This window comes from Helicoverpa armigera, chromosome 17 (genome assembly GCF_030705265.1).
Source record: "Helicoverpa armigera isolate CAAS_96S chromosome 17, ASM3070526v1, whole genome shotgun sequence".
NCBI classification, from domain to species: Eukaryota; Metazoa; Arthropoda; class Insecta; order Lepidoptera; family Noctuidae; genus Helicoverpa; species Helicoverpa armigera.
Genome location: NC_087136.1, coordinates 5,352,252 through 5,373,395, shown reverse-complemented (window position 1 = coordinate 5,373,395; position 21,144 = coordinate 5,352,252). Strand labels below are relative to the sequence as shown.

The window sequence follows — 21,144 nt, the reverse complement described above, 5'->3', positions numbered from 1 at the left end:
TTGTAAGTACCAAAATGGCCTATAACTGTGCTCTCGGGAGTTATCAACGAACTTTAGTCACATTGGCTTTTTAATACCACTTTGTAAAGCACTTCAAAAGGTTTTAGTAACCTTGGGACGGATTTCAAATCGGAGTGTGACCTTGAACATTGGGGTGTTGATAAATGGCGAAGTGACGTAATGACGTCGAATGAGCTGAGAGCAGCTGTGTCCTTGAAGATGTGGCAGAATTTAATTTTAATCAATTTACTTGACAGCAACACAAGTCGTTGACTACGACTTCAATGGTAAAGTTACTTATGGAAGTGATATGAAGAATAAAATAACCATGCTATTACTTTCATATATCAGAATGGATAATACATAATGGGAAACAATCAATATCTGAATGTCTTCGAGTAATTGAGCATAGTATTTTGTCTCGTTTGACTTTTCAACGTCCTTAACTATAAGAAATAGTAAAATCCCGTCTGTACTTCAGTTTTTATGTTGAAAACGTGCACTCCTGAAACTGCTACAATTTCAACTGAGGACGATTGGACGTGTCAGCTAAAATTTTAACACCCACGTACCTACATGTATCAAAGTAATGGAAAGCGTTGTGTTACTACTCATACAATGTGACTAGTTCTCGTTTTACGGTCATTCAGAATCAAGTATCTTAACTTTTTAGGATCCCGTGGACAACTGGGAACTCTCATGATAAAATAGGTGCAATCTATATACATTTGAAAGTACATACCAAACTTAGAAAAGTTGCTTTGGCTTTGGTACTTAAAAGGTTGGTTCTTTACCCACTAGGTCACCACGACACGAATTTAAATATTTTTGATTGCTCTTTGGTAAACTGCCCTCTTTCGTAAATCGCAGATGATAGGTAGATCAAGCAAAACATTGTTCCTTTGATTCAAAAGATGGCGCTAGTAGGATGGTTTTTATAAAATATAGGGTTCGCGATTGTGGTAATCACTGTCTTATAATTGAGTATTACAAACTGGCAATGTGTCTGACGGAAAGTTATTTTATACTATGTGTATTTGGAGTTAGACCAGGAAAATAATGTAAGACACCAGATTACTTCATCAAGTTTATTTTCAACTTTAGGCATAGGGTGTAAATAAAAATCAATTTAAAAAATACTACAGCTCATATAATCGAAGTTACACTTTCATTTCTTCAACAATGATCACAAAAGTTTCATATCTTTTGTTTACGCACCGCATAGAACATTCCGTTGGCATACAACTTAAAATTTCATTATACAATTGAACGTATTATTTAAAAATAATTTTACTGGAACCGTACTTTTATTATTTTTTACTTTATTTACATTAAAATTCGCAAATACAACTGGTATTTACATTATTACTTTATACATAATGTCTTACTGATTTTTCGCTTATTATTTACAAATTCTACGTTTCTTAAACAACATTTTGGTCAATTCTTATTTATAAATAAATAGTTTTTTTTTACTTTGAAATTTAGCTAAAATTGGGACTCACTCGCAAAAGTGTTCGATAGGTATAATTATACTTTTAAATATCATTGAAAGGTATAAATTATATTCTAGTTGATAGGAATAAGAGTTCAATTGATAAAATATAAATAGTACGAGTACAAACACTTTTGTGAACAACTGTCCTAGACAAAACAGACTATAAAGCAATTTAATCTTAATGACTAGACTCTTCAAAATTCTTCATAATGGGGACAATTTATTAGGCTACTGTTAGGTAAAGACCGATAATGTAAATACCTAGTTTTACTAAAATGCCACTTTTTATATTATTTATATTGTGCGTTTTGGATTTCAAAGATTGTCGTGGTCAAAGTAAGACAGGAAAACCAGAGAAAAGTCAAAACAAAATGTTGATAATATTTGATAACAGTGGGGATAGGACATGAGAAAGAATTTCTAATGATTTAAGTAAAGAAATTGAAAGCAAAACACCTAAAGTGGCAGTTACTAGTTAAACTGTAGGTAATTATGACGTGTAAAAATGTCGAGGTAGTTACAAACACTAGGGAATATAGAAAGTATTTTTTTAAAACACTGTTTATGAAAATTTTTAGGAAAAGTTTTAATAAGATGGGTAAGATATTAATTTAATAATAAATATAATGCAGGAAATATTTTTTAATTTCTACACTAATTCTGTCGTATATCTAAATATACTAGTTGGTGTTTTTTGTATAATATTACGAACAATTAAATTAGAGGATTATTTATTATCCTACCTAATTACAGTAATTGTAACATAACAGAAGAATAATATATAGTAATATATAAAGAAAATATATAGTCAAACATAGGGCCAAATTAAATCAATTCTTATTTATTCAGTTGATGGATAATATGTATTTTAATTACATATTTTAAATACTGTTGATTTCAAGATTTTCTTTTGAGTAAGAACTGTTTTATGTAGGTAAAGTAAAAATAAATCAGCATAATGAAGGTATCGACTATTAGCTTTGCTAACTTGGCTGAGACTCTACCGTGCCTCTAAATTAATAATTGGCAGAAAACATTATAATATTTATAAGGCGAGTGCAATTGTAACAACTTATGATAAGTTTATTTTAAGCTAATAAATATTTTAGAATTTTCTTCCATCTTTACAAAATTTAAGAATAATTTGGTGATAAATTGCATAGCCAACTAGTAAAAAAAGATTTTCTCAATATTATTTATCTTTTTTTATGGACATCCTTACTTGGTGTTAAAATATCCTGAATTCCTGATTTTATAGATTTATGTCTTATGTAGATAGGCTAATAAGTCTATTTTAGATCTATCTATTTCTATTTTATTAACACATTGGTCTATTCTATGCATGTAGGTCAATTATGTAATGCCAATCTATCTATTTTATTTAAATTGATTTTGATTTCTGAAAAATCAGTGCTGATTTGTTTGAGCAAAGTCCGTGACAACAGTAAAACTGGTTCTGATACTTATGTTCAATGCAAAATCCGATTTTTCATTAGTCTTTCAAATAAATATAACCAATCAACAACAAAGAAGGGAAGGACATTTAAAACTAAAATGTACAAACAAATTGATCCCATCATACAACTCGTACAGCTACAAAATTCAGATATTTACTAAATATTATGCTCTCAAATTACCTATTTACATTCATAAGTTATTAAGATAATAAAACTGAATTATCGAAATTTCGTAGTGTTTTAGGCACTATTTAGACAGCCATCAATCTTATGTCTTATACAAAGCTTTACTTAGTCTAATTCTTAGAAAAAATTGTTTACAATCTACATGTCAATAGGCAGGTAGTAACAATTCAATTTACCTAATCATATATCTAAAAGTGTGTATACAGGTTTCTCTTAGAATATGTGCAATTATCTCGCTTCGATAGTTTTCGAACAATCCAATGGAAACACACTTAGCTTATGCTACACCACGTCATACGTGGCCATAATCTGACCTCAACATTTATTATTAAATTTTGTTTCGATGTCTCTATAAAACTCAGTTCCCTTATTGCAAATCTCAATAAAACTTAGTTTTATGGAGTCCTTAAATATTTAAAATATATTACAAATAAAGTGGTCAGATCATTGTATTCATAAGTTTGTATAAAATATATTTCAATTACTATTCGAATACTATCGAAGATGACATTAACAATTCTAAAGTAGATGGAGTTATACATGTATAGTTTATATTTCATAGCTAAATCTGTCATTGTGATATAGTTATTCCAAATTGTGTTACTGTCCATATAATGGCAAATACTTACACAAGGAACCGAAACCAATCTATAGTGACCGCTAAGTGTACTTTACAGTAAATGCCTATGCAATGCAGTCAGTTTCTTAATGACTGCATGAAATAAATGCAAATCTATGTGTTAACTATTATTTATTTAGTCACTATTATTATAATTTTACTGCTATGGTGTCTGTACATTAAGAAATCTATGAAAGTGACTAGGTACTCATAAATTCGTTTCCAAAGACTTCTCAATGCCGTAATATTGGTGGCGATCACAAAAACCTTAGTAAAAACACACTCAGCATATAAAACAGTGTTATTGGTTCCATTAACATCAGATAAAACGTGAACGTGTAGGTAATAACTACCTATACTAATGCTGATAATGTATTCAAAATATCGTCTAACGTAATTAGCTAAAGCGTCTATCGATAAAGCATTTGTATAATCACAACAGCAAGTCCGTACCGCCTCATTTCTTTTCACTATCTAAACAATATCACTAGAAAACAGTCTGGCACATCCGAAACTTTGGGGAACAGCGAAGAAAACTACGGCTGACCTGTATCGCACCGCGGCGTGGTCCATTGGCATGCCGAGAAAATCGTTTCACTTTATTCCGTTCATCACCCAACGCAAGATAAAGATGTCGAAAATAGTTTCAATAAACGAGTACAGTTTGTGTCAGTATAAAAATACAAATCTTCACATGGTAATTGTTCGTTTTGATTTGCAAATTTATAAAATAAACGTGAGAGTAAAATGGATATAAGAAAATTTTGTTCGATTTATTTCCATTTTTGTGTTGCGTGCTGTACAGTGCTTGGTAATTAAACGACAGCAAACTTGAGTTTTGTGGCTTGATAACCGAAAAACTCAACATGTTTCGTGCAAAGCGTTCATTGAACTAGTATCTTCAAATCTCTGTCTTCCGTAGTAAAACAACTTCCCCGGCCACCTCTTTCGGGCGTAGTCGTGAAGGGGGGGTCAGAGGACGGGCGCCGAGTTTCGTCGAGTTCAGCACAGGAGTTCGGAGTTGGAAGGCGGTACTCAGCTGGGTAGAGGGGGCCGAGTCGCGTGTGGGGCGGGGCTCGAGGGCTGCGGCTGCGCTGGTGAAGGCGAGTGCGTGGTCGTGCTCTCGGGAGCCGAGTGCGTGCGCCCCGCCGGCTGCAGCACCGGGCTGGGTGGCCACGGGTGTGACGCTGTTGCTAGCGTCCTGGAAAATACCAAGAAAATCATTAGCAGTCTTGTTTCACATACTAAGTGACATTCCTGATTAACTTCCATGTGTCTTCCTGGTATAATCCAACTATTTATCACTATATCCAACTAGCCCGGTAGGCCAAATAGAGCTCCTTAGTCAAAAGCTTTTGACTTTTATTTGAGGAATTAACACAAACAGCAGACCGAGAGCGACGTCACGGATAGAGCGAAGTGGAGAAGAAAAATAAGGAAAGCTGACCCCACCACCATGTGGGATGCATAGCAGGAAAGAGAGAGAGCAGTCGTTTGTGTCTTCTAGAAGAAATGACACTTACCTAGTATAAGGCGTAATAGTAGATGAAGGCGGAGTAGGTACTGCAGCAGTGTCAGGATGCAGGAAGTTTCTTCTCTGCTCCGCCCGTTCCCAACACTGCTGCAAGCACCGAGCCATGACGTCTGGTAAATTATTTACTTGTTCCTGGAACACATATTTACAACATTTTAGAAAACAATTTAGATAATAACGCGAAGAAAGAACAATATAATGTTGCCAGTGGTGAAAGACTGAAAAGGTTACCATTAGACCAAAAAGACTATTTCTAACCTTATATCCCTTCAGATGATCAGATCAATTACATCGTCCTTGAAAAGCAAAAAAAAACCATTACCTGTAATGAAGTAAGTTTTTCTTCTAAACTAGTCAGCCTCTCTTCTATGGTGTCTTGTCTCGTGCTCATGTCCGAAACAATCTCATAGACTGTGTTCTGGGTCTGCAAGAGAAAGGGGTCCTAATATCAATCGCTTTGTAGTTCAATATTGACTGTACTTTCTAATCACTAGTTCGTGTTAGTGTATCAGATTAGAGTAACTGTACATTTGTCTGATTAGTGTGTGTCATGTAGTTTAAAACGAGTGTCCATAATATGCATGTCCTCAAAATATATTCTTGAATTCGTGATGTCTAATTCTAAATCATGCATTCCTTTAGCGGGTTCGTTTTCCTCTAGCAAAATAATTTGGGTCTAATTAACGCATGCGCAAAGCAAGTGGCCAAATGGGGTCGAAATAAAATTTTGAAGCATGCTATGTTTTGGATTCCAATGCTTTGATATTTTGTGAACTCGGGTTGGTTCATAAAAACTTCGAGCTTCTGGACACACAGTTCTCATCACGGGGTGGTAGAAAATCATAGAGGACTTCTAGCGCTATTTCTAAAAATTGCATTCCTAATGTGCTATCTAGGGGTCTACCTCTAAATGAGTGTATGAGTGTAGCAATAGCGGTAAATATGCTTGCTGGAAATCAACGTACCTTTGCCATATCTGTTATTGTGTTCGCGTTGTCCATTAGCTTTCTTTGATCCATCTTCACTTTCCGCAACCTGAAAGTATGATTGTGCTCTTTTATCGTATTTCTAAAAATGATGTGCATTTTTAAATCGAGGTTGGTTTTGACCTTCCTTAGTATGTTTAATGAAGGTGAGTGTAACAGTATGAATTCACAAACTATGCCTATATTTGTACTTAAAAGATTTTTTTCTTATGAACTAAGAAAAATGCCACTTACGCGTAAATAGCTAACAAAAACTTTCTTTGATGTGTCCTCACTCTTCCAGGATGGACTCGTTTGACAAGCCTCGTGTGTTTGTATATTAACCACGTCTCCCGAAGCACGTTGGCAGCTGCATTTTTCAGCTGTAAGTATCCATACATTCAATCAGATCATTAATTCCTTGTAAGTCTACCAACACATTAAGACAGCACAAGGTGTCCAATGTTTTCAAGCTTTCTGTGGTTCGAGCTATTAGTTAGCTTAACATTCTCCAATATTATTTTAGTGTTTATTTAGTTCATTTTAGTTATTTTCTAGCGAAGTGTCGCTGTCGCTACTTTTGTGTTAGTTTGCAAATCCTTAACTTTCATCTAATGTGTGTTAATCACTGTGTTAAGCGTAAGTATTTCAAGCAGACTTTTATTGTTATCGTTTAATTTATTAACTTATTCTTTAGCATAACCTAGCTGATAAGTCTTACCTTCATAGTGTCCTTTAACTGTTACTCGAGTAACAGTCACCTTACCTTTTTCGTTAGCTGGGTTTCCATCATGAAGTTATGGACATGTTTCTCCGCTCTAGTTAACTCTAATTTTCTCGAAGCAACGGTCACTAATAATGCTGTACATCCCGCCCCCTGTTAATTAGATTAACAATAATTGTGATGAACTTATATCACAGCAATACTTACTCTTTTAGTAAGTTGTGTGTCCATCATGAAGTTATGAACGTGCTTCTCGGCTCTAGTTAATTCTAATTTTCTTGAAACAACCGCGACTAATAACGCTGTGCATCCAGCTCCCTGTTAAGTGAATACCTTAATGTAAAATGCAAGCGAACGTGTAGAAGCATTCAAGAATTTTGTCATTCCAATAACGCAAGTTTGAAGGCTAAAAATGAAAAATAAACTATAATTTTTCAGCTATGTGCTATCTTTTTTTAAATTTATTATTTTTTTTAGAAATTAAAAATTTACAGAGGATAATAGACACAACAAAATCAAGTTAATCTGAAAGAAATTTGAAAATGTAAAGGCCAATATTGTGTCAACTACCCTCATTGATAGCTTGGATATTTTTAAATTTAACTATTTAAAACTTGGTTGTCATTATTTATATTGCTTATAATTATTCAAACCTCTTGTGCTAAAATGCAGAACACTATGTAAATAGAATAAAAGAAGGAAATTTCTTACCTACCGAAATGGTTTACGCGGATATTTGAATAAGCAGTAGCGCTGGTTTCCTTCTTTTATTGTAATTTCATGTTGTTTAAACAATTAACAAGTTGTCATCAAATACAACAGTAAAATGTTTGTGCATTTCCATCTAATAAGTGCACAAGACTGAATCAATTCAACGTTTACTTCCATTTTAACATTAAGAACATCTAATGTCTCATTTAACTTCATCAACATTTACACAAACACTATTTTAGGTGCAATAAGATTTATTGTACACTTCTGTATTAAAATAATTTTAGGAAAAGTGAGCCATTTTAAAAACAAACGTTTTGTGCAATCCAGTGAAATATTTAAGTGAAGAGAGAGCTAGAAATAGTTAGGAGAAATGAAGCATTCCATACTACAAATTATATAATTTCTAATAGCTGGCTTTAACAGGGAAATGGACGTAAGTTTATTTAAAAAAATATTGAAACCGTACTTATATTATTGATATAGGTATTCCAAATAATGCTGTTGCCTGCAAGAACTACGAATAAAATTATACGATAGTAACCCTATATTCAAAATATTGTGTATACTGAGTGTGAGTTACAGAAGTGGTGACATAAGTGTGTACATAGATAATCATACTGCATTCATAATATTCCAACAAAAAACATTTCGTGTTACATTTATATATCTGTGAACATCAATATACTTCATAAAATATATTTATAACACCAAATACACCGACAAATATGTGACTTAGCGTAAGTTCTTGAGAGTGTGAAGCATTTTAGTGTGGTGTGTGAATTGTTTGGTACATTGAAACATTAGTGTTGACTGACTGCCACATCAAACAGATTACAAGCATTTTGTAACGGCGAAAGCATCCCAACATGACCATGTTGGCGTGATTTGGCACACATCAACATTCAAAAGTTTAATAATATTGTTTTTCTTACAGCTCAGTTATATTGTGTCAGTCAACACGTACAGTCATAAAGTTTGTTTGTAAGGAACTTACCATAATGCCGGTGCTAACAGCAATACCTCTGCCGCAATATGTGTTTGGCACTATGTCACCAAAACCGACGGAGAGAAACGTAATCGCAATAAGCCACATCGCATTCAGTAGGTTAGCGTGTTCTTCGTCGTGAAACCTGAATGTTTAATAAATTTCAACGCTTTACTTATTGACCTGTCTCCCTAAAGTTCGAAGCAACCGAAAGTGTTCATTCACAAACCCTGCCTACTGTCATACAAGCAAATCCCTACACGCGGAGAAGATTCAATGTAAAAAGAGATGAAACAAAAGAAAAGTGAAAGGGAATCCGTGTGGAGTTGAAGAGTTTGACTTTGATTAAAATTGAACTGTGAAATTGCTTCAAACATATTGTGACGTTATTAACAACACATAAAATGGCTCACCTTTACCGACCTAACACAGTGTCACCTAGACAAAGCAAGGTTAATAAACATTAGTCAATTTAACCAATCACAAAACTGTCGCTTGCGATGCCTAGTACAGCTCACTCCTAGCCACACAAAACGTATGAAAGATGTATAAAGTTCAAACCAACCCAAAGTATCCTACTATGTTTTCATACATACCACCATACCGCAGGTGAGGGTAATGCCACGGCCGCAGTAAGTGTTGGGGACTATATCGCCGTAGCCGACACAGAGGAACGTTATAGCTGTCAGCCACATTGAGTTTAGCAAATTGGCATGGTCTTCATCGTGGAACCTGAGAGCCAAAATGCCCGACAAGAACCACAGATAACCGGTTGTTTCTACTAAAGTCAACATAAGTTCAACTTCAAAGATACATACAAATTGAGATTTTAAACAGGGACCTCTAAGCAAAGATTTTGTGGCAAAATTATTAAAAAAGACACGTCTATTGAAATTCAAAGAATTAATTTTAAATTTGATACACATTAATGTGATACAGAATCTCCTATACACAAAAGAAAATTTTGTCATGCCTATGGAAAAACAAAACTTTCTTACTACACAGACATTGTACGTACTAATACCGAATATAAAGATTCTTAAATACAACGTGCATTCTAAACATTAATCTGGGTTGAATACCAAATAACTATACTTGTAGCCATGCGTGAATTAAATTTGAAACCTTAGGTGAAGGTCATGATAACACAGATAAACATTTAGTAGACAGATTGGCGAGAAGACAGAAGGAAAAACACGTAAATATGAGTTACAAGCAACTTGCTTCGATCGGGAAGAAGAGGTAACTTGTTTGATGCATGATATGATAAGGTGCAATGGTTCTGTGCATGTTGATGGTAAGTCATAAGCTTCATCTAACATTTAGTGTGTAGTAACCTAGAGCCATTTTGTGCGTGATTAAAGTCTTTATTGTATCGTCATACTCGTGTACGATATTATGCAATATCTTTTCTTGTGGTAAGCCGTGCTGTGATTTTATTTTGAAAGACTTGGTATAGATCCACGGTATCTATATCAACAATCTTATTGTGCAATTACAGTGATATCATGTTTCCATCAAAAGACAATTCTACTTTATCACAACAAGCATCCTCTTTTTTACAACGATTTGTTATATCCGCTACATCTAACACATAAACTAGTAAATCATAAATTACAGCACTTGTGTTCTCAATACATCTTACAAAAGCTACAGTTTGCGAAAATAGTCAAAGTCAAACTCTTGTATTTTATTGTGATGATTATGAACCTAGCTTCGCTACATTTTACTCTCCGTAAAGATTTATACGTAGACATTGATAACAAAAAACACAGTGGATTTGAAAAAGCAAAAACAAACATATTTACAACGCCACAGTACAAAAGCAATAGCATGCCCACATAGGCAATACATCGGTGATCTTAAAACTTTATAACTTGAGTGACAAACATCGAATGTGGACATCAAACTAAACGATGGAAGCGAAGGTACTGACAGAGAATTAGGAACGACTTTTAATGAGAAAGTAAAACACTTGAACAAATCGAATGAGCAAATAAATTTTCCAAATACTGTTACAGGTTTTGATTACCCCAACCCAAGATTTGAACACATAATCATTACGCAAATTAAGATATGTCACCAACAACACATAACAACAGTACCAACCTTTCGCACTGGCGAAGCGTCCAGCTTGCGATTATCCATAGAGATACCATAAAAACTAGTAACACCGTGCCTGGACAAATTGTCATTAGTGTCTTCAAGACAAATCTGTGAACAGGTAATGTTAACATTGTTGATATCGAGTAGAACACTTTCTCCTTCATTGTCCTTTTCAAAATGATTAAGTGCATTGTTACGCTTGAAGTTGTTTCTACAGAAATGAGACTTATGTTCCATTGCGATACTGATTGAAGCTACAGCGAGTACACCAAAAGTATCATCTACTTTAGCAAAATTAAAACATACATTACCTAGTGTTAAAATTAATTCTGTTTAAAGCTCCTATACTTCTTGATGAAGCATCAGTGAATAATTTACTGTGAAGCAACATGACCCTGCATATTAAATAGAGTCGAAAGAACATCGGCAGAGACAGGGTGACGTCATAAGGAACCTGAAATGAGAAAAGCAATCACTTAGTAGGAATACATTTTGAAGGTGTGTCCCTGAATTAAATACCTTAAGGCACGGGGCATATTTCAATTATTTAGTAGGTATGAACATTTCAAGTGATGTCAGTCATAATTTTGTGAGACAAGAACTATGTGCTTCGTGCTAGTGATTCTCAAATTCCAATTGTTTGCCAAAATTCACATTTTGCAAAAACAAAATAGTTTCACGGTAAAATTGTGTACCACGTAAAATCATATTTAAATTGAAAATTTTTATCACTTAAAATAATTTGGAGAGATTGTCAGCAAAATAGTGTTTTGAACTTCCATTTTATAAGCCAATTGACAAGTACACACTAAATTGTATAACAACTACAAAGTATCGTGTAGCTTTAAGTTAAATACAACGTCACTCAAAAATTACTAACTAACGATTCCTACATGCATACAATTAATCAAGACCGAACAAACTCATTAATGCTAGAAAAAAAAACATCACTGACATACAATAATAATATGACTATAGAACTTTGTCAAATTCACATACACAAAAACAATAAAGGTTGTTTCGTACATATATCGGATTCATGCTCAAGACGAAGACTCTAACATCACTTAAAACTCGATAACACTTCAATTCAACGAATACAGACCTGAATTTGCTTATACATCGTGCCCTAAGGAGAAAATTGAAAATGATTGTCAGTTAGCAAATAAAATACATGAATGAATGAAGACAGAAAATAAACACAGAAACAATTCTGTAAGTACTACCTATAGATTTAATGAAAACTACGACATCTAATGAAGATGTATTATTATTAAAACAAAGAAAACGTCTATTTTCTATAATAACAACAAAGAATACGTCTATCTATTATCCAACTCATAGAAAATACAAGAACTATTTTACGTTCACATCAAGAATTAAAATGTATAGAAAACTCTAACATCAAAATTCAAACCTAAATTCTTAGTTCCAAATATGAAATTCAAAATGTTCCAATTGACATCAACATAAAGAGGCCAAAGTACTACATACCTATAGAAAAAAAAAACAAATGAAAAGAAAGGAGCTTGAACTTACTACTTCAACGCCTATAACTCCTCCTTTGTTGGCGAGCTTAGTGGTCCAAGTAAAGGTATATTGTCCAGGGATAGGATGCACGGCGCAGATAGCCAGCTCGAGGCCGATTTGTGCTATCCGCTGCCACGTCATTGCTATCCGCCAGTCGTCAGCGCAGTTGTCTATCATAAATAACTGGAATGTATAGAAATGGGGATTAAAATAGGCAGACCTATTACTTAAGTGTTATTAATTTGTATACATTTTTTGTTAAATATGACTAGGTAAGTCTCGGCCTTTAAACTCTTACTCGACCTGCAATTGCCTATTTTCCGGCTTTTACAGTACCGTATTATTTTCGACATACTTGTTTCCCGCATGCTAAATTATTGTAGATAATATGTGGACATATATATATATGGTTTAGTATCTAAAACAAATAGTACTTTCAAGTATTTTGGAATTTTAATTTTCTTAACAGTAATCCAATTAGGTTCACCTTCTATTGCACAGTACATGAAGACTAAACAGTACATGAAGACTAAACATAACTGCTTGCAAAATACGCATCTTCCAAACTCTCATAGAAAAACAACCTGATGTTACGTAAAGAAAATTTAAGAACGCATGTGTTCAAAATCGGAACTTTATTAATAAAACTCTCTTCTGTAACAAAGACTACCGTGAAATTGCTTTATTGATCCGCTGCATTAAGTAGACGGAAATTAATTAAGAAACTTTAGCGTCTCACAATCTTTTGAGGGATACTTTATGAAGTTCAAAATGCTCCCTACATATCTATACTAATATTATAAAGCTGAAAAGTTTGTTTGTTTGTATAATTGTTTGATTGAACGCGCTGATCTCAGAAACTACTAGTCCGATTTGAAAAAATATTTCAGTGTTAGGTACATAAGTAGCCCATTTATCTCTAGGAAGTCTTTCTAAAGGCTACATTTTATCCGGGTTCAGGTAAAACTGTTGGCAGAAGCTAGTATACATATGTACGTACCTGTACTTCTAAAGCGTGATACGCGACGATTAGGCCAAGTAAAATCACAGTCGACATTGATATAAGCGTCTTCAACGCCTGCGAATATATTGACGCCTGAAATATTACAAACCAGTATAAGTAAGTAACCTTTCCAAAGCGTATATTACTATTTCAAATTGAATTGCAGTATTCCATTTACATAACTACACTTTTTTATTGTCTACTGCATATAAATTACTAACGGGAAACCATAATAAACTTTATGACTATTGTAATAGTGGTTAAATTACCTTAGTATATACACCAGCACTTGAAAGTTCATTTTCTATAACCATAATTATTATACCAAACATTCCCATTACTAAAGCGTAGTCACTTATTCGTTTCCTTTTTTCGAATAACGCCTTTCTTCTACCTAACCTGAAATACAGAAAAAAAAACATCAATTACCATACTTCATCAAACAACTTTGAACTACGAAGTTCAATAACGTCATATAGAGAATTCAAAATTTCGCCAGGTACGCAAAAGTAGGTCTCGATCGGCTCAGATCAAAGTTTTCGTGCCATGGGCCAGTATCGCGGGATTAGCCTTTATTGATGAAGGCCCGTAGTCATTGATTGGTACCTCCCAATTTTCCTGATTGATTTATCAGTAAATTGGTATCTAAAAGGATTAACTGCGGCCTTTGGAAGGAGCAAAATTTGGCAGCAAACAAATGATTTAAGTTAATTTTGGCTGCTGAGTTATATTAGTTCAGTTTAGTATTCATACTTCATGACATCTTTAAATTACTTCATATTATAACTTCTCAATAAGAGTGACTTTGAGCAAAATGATACGTACTAAATCTTAAATAAATCAGATGACCTAGCAACCTATTGGAGTACGTGATTCTAACGACGTCAATGCGACTCACGTTGCCATCGCTTTGCTTTCTGATTGCTTTTTAATAGGAAAGATCACGAAGAAAACCTACTCATTTCGTGTTCAGCTGTCAATTCATTTTTTAACGCAACGACCAAGTCCATTGCTATAACAATTCTAACAAACATTGAAAATTTCTCAGAACTAACCAACGCGAACGTGGGTCCTACTTAATAAAATATGGGTAAATTAATGGTGATAACTTCTATACTGCACTTAAATAATTCCGAAGACAAATAAAATCGATGCGACCCTGATGCAAGCTATTTCCGTTCGTTCAAGGCTTTTTAAGCATTATTAAAACAGTTCTTGGTTCGCTTTATGAGTCGAGTTTCGAATGATTTATTCGAATTTTAAAATCGATTGCGTTTTTGGTGTTCGAATTTCAATAGGTGCATTAGATTAGAGGTACCTTTTAGTACTGTTTAGCACTACTATGTCGGATTTTCCATTGGCTTCGGGCTTTTGGATTATGCGCTCGGTTTTACAAGCGTGCATAGTCGCGACATTTGCCGATCGCGCGGCCGTTGATTCACGTGTGTGCGACCACTACGAGCTTGAACAACTGACTACTACCTTTCTACTAGTGACGCTAGAATACGAACATGTACGCATGACAGATTTTATAAAGCACGGAATGTGCCACAGGTTTAATTGCTTCAAATCGAGCTGGAAGTACGGTACTGTGAAACCGCTTAAGCTTAAGAACGAGGACATTTGTATACCTTATGTATCATATTATACTATAGTAATTTGCGGTTTCCAGTAAATATATTATGGTTGCTACACGTGGAGGTTGATGTAATTACGTTTGTATTCAGCTTTTTGGTTGCATTTACGTAAACAGTCCATTCGATTGCACGATCCTTTGTTTTTGGCTAACGAAATGATTGATTTATAAAAACTTTTCTACAAATTAGTGCTTTGAATACGTACATACATTAGTAAATATTTAAAAGAAAATAACCAGTCAGTACGAATCTAAATATTAATGGTTGATATAAATAGATTAAATAGTATTTTTGAATAGATATTTTTCAGTTCAATGGGCAGTTTAAATATTTGCAATAACTTGATTGAATGCGGAAAAATTACATGTCAATTTTTATCGCAGAATATTAACTAAAATAATTAACTGTTTGTCTTTGTCTATTTATTACTCTCGCAGACTTTATCAAAAATACTACCACCAAGCAGTTTTATCTTAACTTGGAACAATAAAGTCACGTTCACATCCATTGTTTTGAAGAAAGCCAACTATATATCATGTCTACAATGTACTTAGACATGTAGGCCCCGGCTTTCACGTACTATGATACATCGCTTGTGTATTCTACTCTCTTGAGAATAAACTCGTCGGTTTTCGGCCAAAGATTGACCTCAGCTTTATTACACTGCTTATTGGTTTTATACAACCCATGGGACTAAATGAAAATAGTAGGGTTCCGATATCGGTAAAACAATGAAGTGCGCCATAATAATGATATGTTGTATTAACTGAGTTTTTATTGGTCACATTTTACGAATGGCATACGGATTCGTTTTATGTTGGCCGTAAAATTTTCTTTGACGGATGATGTGTTATTAATATGGATAAAGCTGTTTGGTGGAGGTATACGATTTTTTTAAAGAAAAATATAGGTACTTAAAAGAATTATTTTTATTTTATATAGATATTTTTCACAAAAGTATAGACATTTGACTGCAGAAAATCATAACACTATTTGTCTACAACATATTTGTATTTGTTTTCCCACTATTTTTCTATTTCCCATCTAAAAGCGATGATCAAAGCGCCAACACGTAAAAAAGCATCACAAAATCACTCGAATCGACTTTTGAAGTGCAATCCATTTTGTTTAACTTTAAATATTTATTCGCTTCCATATTGACTTAACTCTCAACTTGCGTTTACATACAACGTATCAAAGTGAATGTACGACCGCCGTGAAATGGAAAGGACAATGCTCAAAAAAAACCCAAGCCCGGCGCAAACGAAAAGTAACTCAAGTTATAGGTAATAATAAGTAATGAAATACTGCATAGGAGGCATCATCGAAATCAATGGCTAAATGTATGAAATTGCTATTTGATTTTTTAAAGGGGTAACATGAGCAGCTGGGGCTTATAGTTTAATTAAAGTGCTATCTGAAAGAACAAACAAGTAATATGGCAAGTAATAAGCTTCTCCAAAAAGATAAATCAATACCGAAGTACAGGCTGCAGCGCCCACGTCATCGCGTCATTAGCGTTTTACATTACTTAGGGTGGGCTAGACATGAGGAACAGTTCGCGCATCCCGCAACATTTTTGGATCTCGTCGTGTTAGAAATAAAGAATCGATGACTTTTAAGCGTTATTATTAAAATGAAAAGTACATTCATATCCTGTTTTAGTTCTATCATCCTATTATCTTGTAAAAATAGGTAGAATAGTGGAGAAGTTGCTATAAACATGTCATTATGTACACCCTTAAACCACAACTGTATCTGTTTGCTGTTCCTTTTACTAATACATTATGTTACCTCTAAAATCTTGAGTAGCAATGTACCGCAGATGTTAAAATTCGAATAGCAATTTCACACATATAGCCACTGATTTCGATAATGCCCCCTATGTAATATTTAATTACTTATTTTTACCTATATTTTGAGTTACATTTCTTTTGCGCCGGGCCTGGGTTTTTTTCTCATACATCATGAGCATTGTCCTTTCATATTGAAAACGGTACGAAATGGTGGGTTTATAAATCTTACCCAGGTTTGTGGTTTGTAATGGTGGTCAATCTGATACTGAATGATGGTACTCCATTTTGTATTGTAAATTCGAGCAGTGGACTTGACTGAGAAATTATTGTCATTTTCACTTTTGTGTCGTTACGGGCTGGTTCTGACACTAATGTTTTTTCGTAGAAAGCTGTCGTATTCTCGTTTTTAGAATTGTCACAATGCTGCAATGGTGAGCGATAAAAACTTAATTAGGTACGAGTGTATTTTTTACCTTTCCACTCCCGTTGTGGGTGCAGCGCGAGGGAGTGTCAGACTCTTACTGACTAAAAAATACCACGTTCCTTCTTAAGCCCTTTATGAACGAGGGCCGCGGAAACTCTTTCGTACAATCCTGCAGGTACTCCGTAGGCACGTGTATCTTAGGTTATCTCTATAGGTAACTTTACCAAAGCAAAGAACGAGTGCAATACGTATTTTGAAAATAATTTCCCTTCATAATTAACCACCAAAAATAAACAAATGAACATCAAGTGCAAACAAGTGGTCGAAATTGGATTACGGGAAAACCAAAAACCGGACACTAACACGGATAAAACAAGTTCAGAGCTCTCGTAAAAAACAAAAACAAACAAACAAATGAAGAACACGAAACGTGTCGTTCCCGTTGTTTAGTCGAACGTTCGCGAAACATTGCAAATTGGATTTTTTACGCCACGTCTGTTATTTTGCAAAACACCAATCGGAAAACTAGACTGTTGTAATTTGCGAGTCGAATTCTATTGTTTCGTGTTTTTTTGGGATGTGAATTAATAAATCTGTGTGCAACAGGATCCCTTATAAAATAGCAGGTACATAATACATACTCATAATAAAAGGTACAACACAATACATATTGTGAAGAAATACTCAATATTCAATACTTTAAATTTTTAGAAAGTAAATGATGTGCACATTTCATAAAGAACAAGTCTCGAGCTTGTTTTTAGAAAATGTGCTTTGTTTTACTGATATTAATTCTATGACATTGGCATTTTAATTAAGAAAACTGGTGCAAAAATCTCCTTATCAATGCTAACATTGTTTTGGTAAACAATTTATTTTTAGTCCACATGAGGGAACGAAACTTCAGCGCCGTGTGTTGGTCACAAAGACGCTCTCCAATTATACTGAAGTGTCAACTTTGTTCGCTTCATTATCATTTTCATTGATCAACTTTCGAAAAACTCGGTTCAAAACTTCTCGATTTAAATCTTTCTTTGAATTCTTTACAATTCGTACCGTTGGGGCCTAATAGACTCCTTGTTAAACATTTATTTGTGAAGTAATTTTAAGTTTTATTGCGAAATACAAAATGAAAATACCTACAACGTCAAAGTTATTTAAGATTCTTAAAGACATCAGTTGGTTTGGTTCCCTTTTTTTTCAGACTATATTAACACTCTCTTAGACATTCCGAGAGCGAAAATTGACTTTAAATAGGATCACAGAAATAAATGCTACAGCTCCAGATCACGTCTCGGCATTTGATCTCAGGTACAATTTAACTCAATATAAAAACATCACGCACATCCACTCCAATTACAGCTAGAGCATTGGACACTAACCTATATCCTATATTGGGTTTGTGCTTCGCCGTTCCCCCGCCTTTGTACGTGCCACCGCCAAGCGCCCGTTCTTCGCCGAAGCGCGGGTACTCGCTGTGCACGCCGACTAGTGCGACGCCCGCTTCCTCTCCTCCCGCGTCCCTCCCGCCCCCCGAGTACGCCTTCATCGCGCCCGGGATCGAGAGCGTCGACACCGGCTTCCGCAGCTGAAATACACCGAAATTCACTGTCAGCAAATTGTTTCAAACCCCAAAATTGAGATTTCAATCCGAAATATACACTGTCGCATGTTACATTAAATCGTACAGTTGCGACTGATGTGGGCTTCTAAAATCAGTTCAGAGATTTCGACGTATTAATAATGTTTTGATTCAGCTCTATATTTAACAAAGTTATTTCAATCTTCAATGTCTCATCGCTTACTAATAAAATGTTAAATTCATACATATTCAGGAAACTGTCACCGAGACCGTTTGGTTGACGTAATAATACTCTACACAGCGACGAAAGAACTGAAGGTACGGTTGTAACTAATAACCGTTTACCCTTCTTAACATAACAATGCCCTTACTCTAAAACGTAAGAAGTTTGTCCTCGAGGAAAAGCCATCATATCCTTGACCCGAGATTACGAAAACGACACTCTTTGGGAATTTTGAAGATATACTCTAAGGGTGAAGATTCCACTCGTTGAATACAGTTACTACATTTGGTTGACCAAGAGGAAAAAGAATGTGATACATTTTGGCCTCGCAATTATTTCTTAACTAATGAGAAATACTTCAGCAAACTCTAAGAGCTCCAATTAAGTGGGCAACAAAAACATTTTCGAGATATTACGCAAATAAAATTGCGTGCCCAACTCAACTCTTAGTTGGCAAGACATGTTTGGGCGTAATTAAAATTTTCTGGATACTTGAATGTGCCTCAGGCAACAGTGGGTGAACCAAGGTCGGAAATGTGACGTGCCACAATTTGCTAAATAGCTCTTTTGACCACCATGTTTCTGCCGGCGGCTTACTAATTAGATTTATTTACTACGTGTATGCATTCTGGTTTCCGCTTTAAGCAAAATTATGTTTTCCTGGTTTCCATTAGGTTAATATAATTGAGGCAATTTATCTGCGAATATATATTTTCATAAGCTTTTTTGTTTGTTTTACATGTTCTAAGTTTCATTTTCAACGGGCTTTCTTCATTCATGTACCTGTTGTCATAGGTATCTATTATAGGTTCTTACGAAACGTCAATAGCTTGGAGCACGGGTCCAAAGAGAGGGTTTTATGGAGAACCTTTTTTTATTTTTTACTTTTACTTGTAAATAACTATCGAGTATAAAAACAAAGGCAATGGTGACACACTCACAAATAATTCCATAGTTCATATGTCTAGACGTCAAAATCGACCAAACGTGCCCACAATGTGCACTGGCCTCAAACTAATCTCAAACACAATGAACCAAAATCGTTGCGTGTAAACCATTGCTTAATTAAACTTCATGAACTTGTGTGACGTATTCAAAATACGCCTAACAACGTCTGTTATGAATATTTTAATTAAAACCTTCGCCGAGCTGTGCTGCTTATAATGCATGCAACACCGGCTGGTTACTGTAACTAAGTGAATTTTACAAAGGTAAAACTCTAATATTTTTTTGGGAAAAGAGCATGTGTAATGAAAATAATTTATTTTGTACATGTAAATATAATATATTTCAGTGTTGTATTATATTATATTATAATACATAGTTGCCTAACTGAAAACCTAGGTTTGAAATTTTCCACCTTTTACTGGTAATTATTATTTAATAGTCGCTATAGATTTTTTAATAGTCTAAACTTGATATAGAAATGTAACTTTTAAAGCCACAAATTTTTAAAATTATAGCATTTTTGAAAATTACTGAAGAATCGCTGCCGCTCGCCGGTGTAATTTTTTTATAAAATTTATTTTTTATCCAGAACATAAATAGGTGTTCCTCATAACGTGATAGGCACATGCTTTTGTAGGTATATATCAATATTTATACCGACAGTCAATTCGCAACGTAGAAAATATTACGCAAGCGCTTATTAACATACTTACGCCAGCTAATTGCTGACAAAGAAAACGCTAACTTCTTCGAAGTAAGCAGTTGCTTGGAAAAAGTTGTAAGCAGTTTATGCAGAAACGCTTTTCTTGGAGCCCTTCACTAATATCGAATAGATCTGCGGTATCACGTCGGCAATTCGGTTAAACTTGGGTGATCGGATCGTAATAGCACCATTCGTATAAACTGTCCTCGCTTGAAACTACCCGTTCACTCTTTCCTAGATGAAATATACGAGAAAATTAAGATCGGAAAGTGGTTAGAGATGGGATCCTTTTACTGTCATAGAAAGAAGCACTTTCATTTTCAAGTTTGAAATATACTTCTTCTTTAATGTATGAAAAACTATTTGGTATAATGGAATGTTTACGAAAGCAAAAATATTTATTCTAATATCAAGAGACTAATTTAGTCTCTCGTTTGCCACTTTGCCATTTGCGACGCTAAGAAAGCAAAATTCTATTCTTAGCGTTACTTATTTGTTAGTTCAGCAAAT

The 21,144-nt window shown here is 34.5% G+C and overlaps 1 protein-coding gene across 8 annotated transcripts in view; it reads right to left on the bottom strand.

Annotated features, from left to right (window-relative positions):
• Nucleotides 1–1,073: 1,073 nt before the first annotated feature.
• Nucleotides 1,074–21,144, bottom strand: part of LOC110381087 (small conductance calcium-activated potassium channel protein) — a 121,649-nt gene continuing 101,578 nt past the window's right edge. For 3 of the 8 annotated variants that reach the window (XM_064038791.1, XM_064038797.1, XM_064038798.1), the window contains 13 exons: nucleotides 18,561–18,766; nucleotides 13,591–13,720; nucleotides 13,319–13,414; nucleotides 12,328–12,501; nucleotides 11,100–11,242; nucleotides 10,792–10,896; nucleotides 8,692–8,827; nucleotides 7,026–7,136; nucleotides 6,515–6,642; nucleotides 6,260–6,329; nucleotides 5,617–5,736; nucleotides 5,284–5,426; nucleotides 1,074–4,961 (listed from right to left, as the gene is read on the bottom strand). In XM_064038791.1, the coding sequence (XP_063894861.1) occupies nucleotides 4,796–4,961; nucleotides 5,284–5,426; nucleotides 5,617–5,736; nucleotides 6,260–6,329; nucleotides 6,515–6,642; nucleotides 7,026–7,136; nucleotides 8,692–8,827; nucleotides 10,792–10,896; nucleotides 11,100–11,242; nucleotides 12,328–12,501; nucleotides 13,319–13,414; nucleotides 13,591–13,720; nucleotides 18,561–18,766 (1,728 nt within the window). In that variant the 3' untranslated portion in view covers nucleotides 1,074–4,795. Of the gene's footprint in view, nucleotides 4,962–5,283; nucleotides 5,427–5,616; nucleotides 5,737–6,259; nucleotides 6,330–6,514; nucleotides 6,643–7,025; nucleotides 7,137–7,190; nucleotides 7,302–8,691; nucleotides 8,828–9,278; nucleotides 9,415–10,791; nucleotides 10,897–11,099; nucleotides 11,243–12,327; nucleotides 12,502–13,318; nucleotides 13,415–13,590; nucleotides 13,721–18,560; nucleotides 18,767–21,144 lie in introns of all 8 variants that reach the window. The other 5 variants (XM_064038793.1, XM_064038796.1, XM_064038792.1 and 2 more) reach the window with 5 other exon arrangements.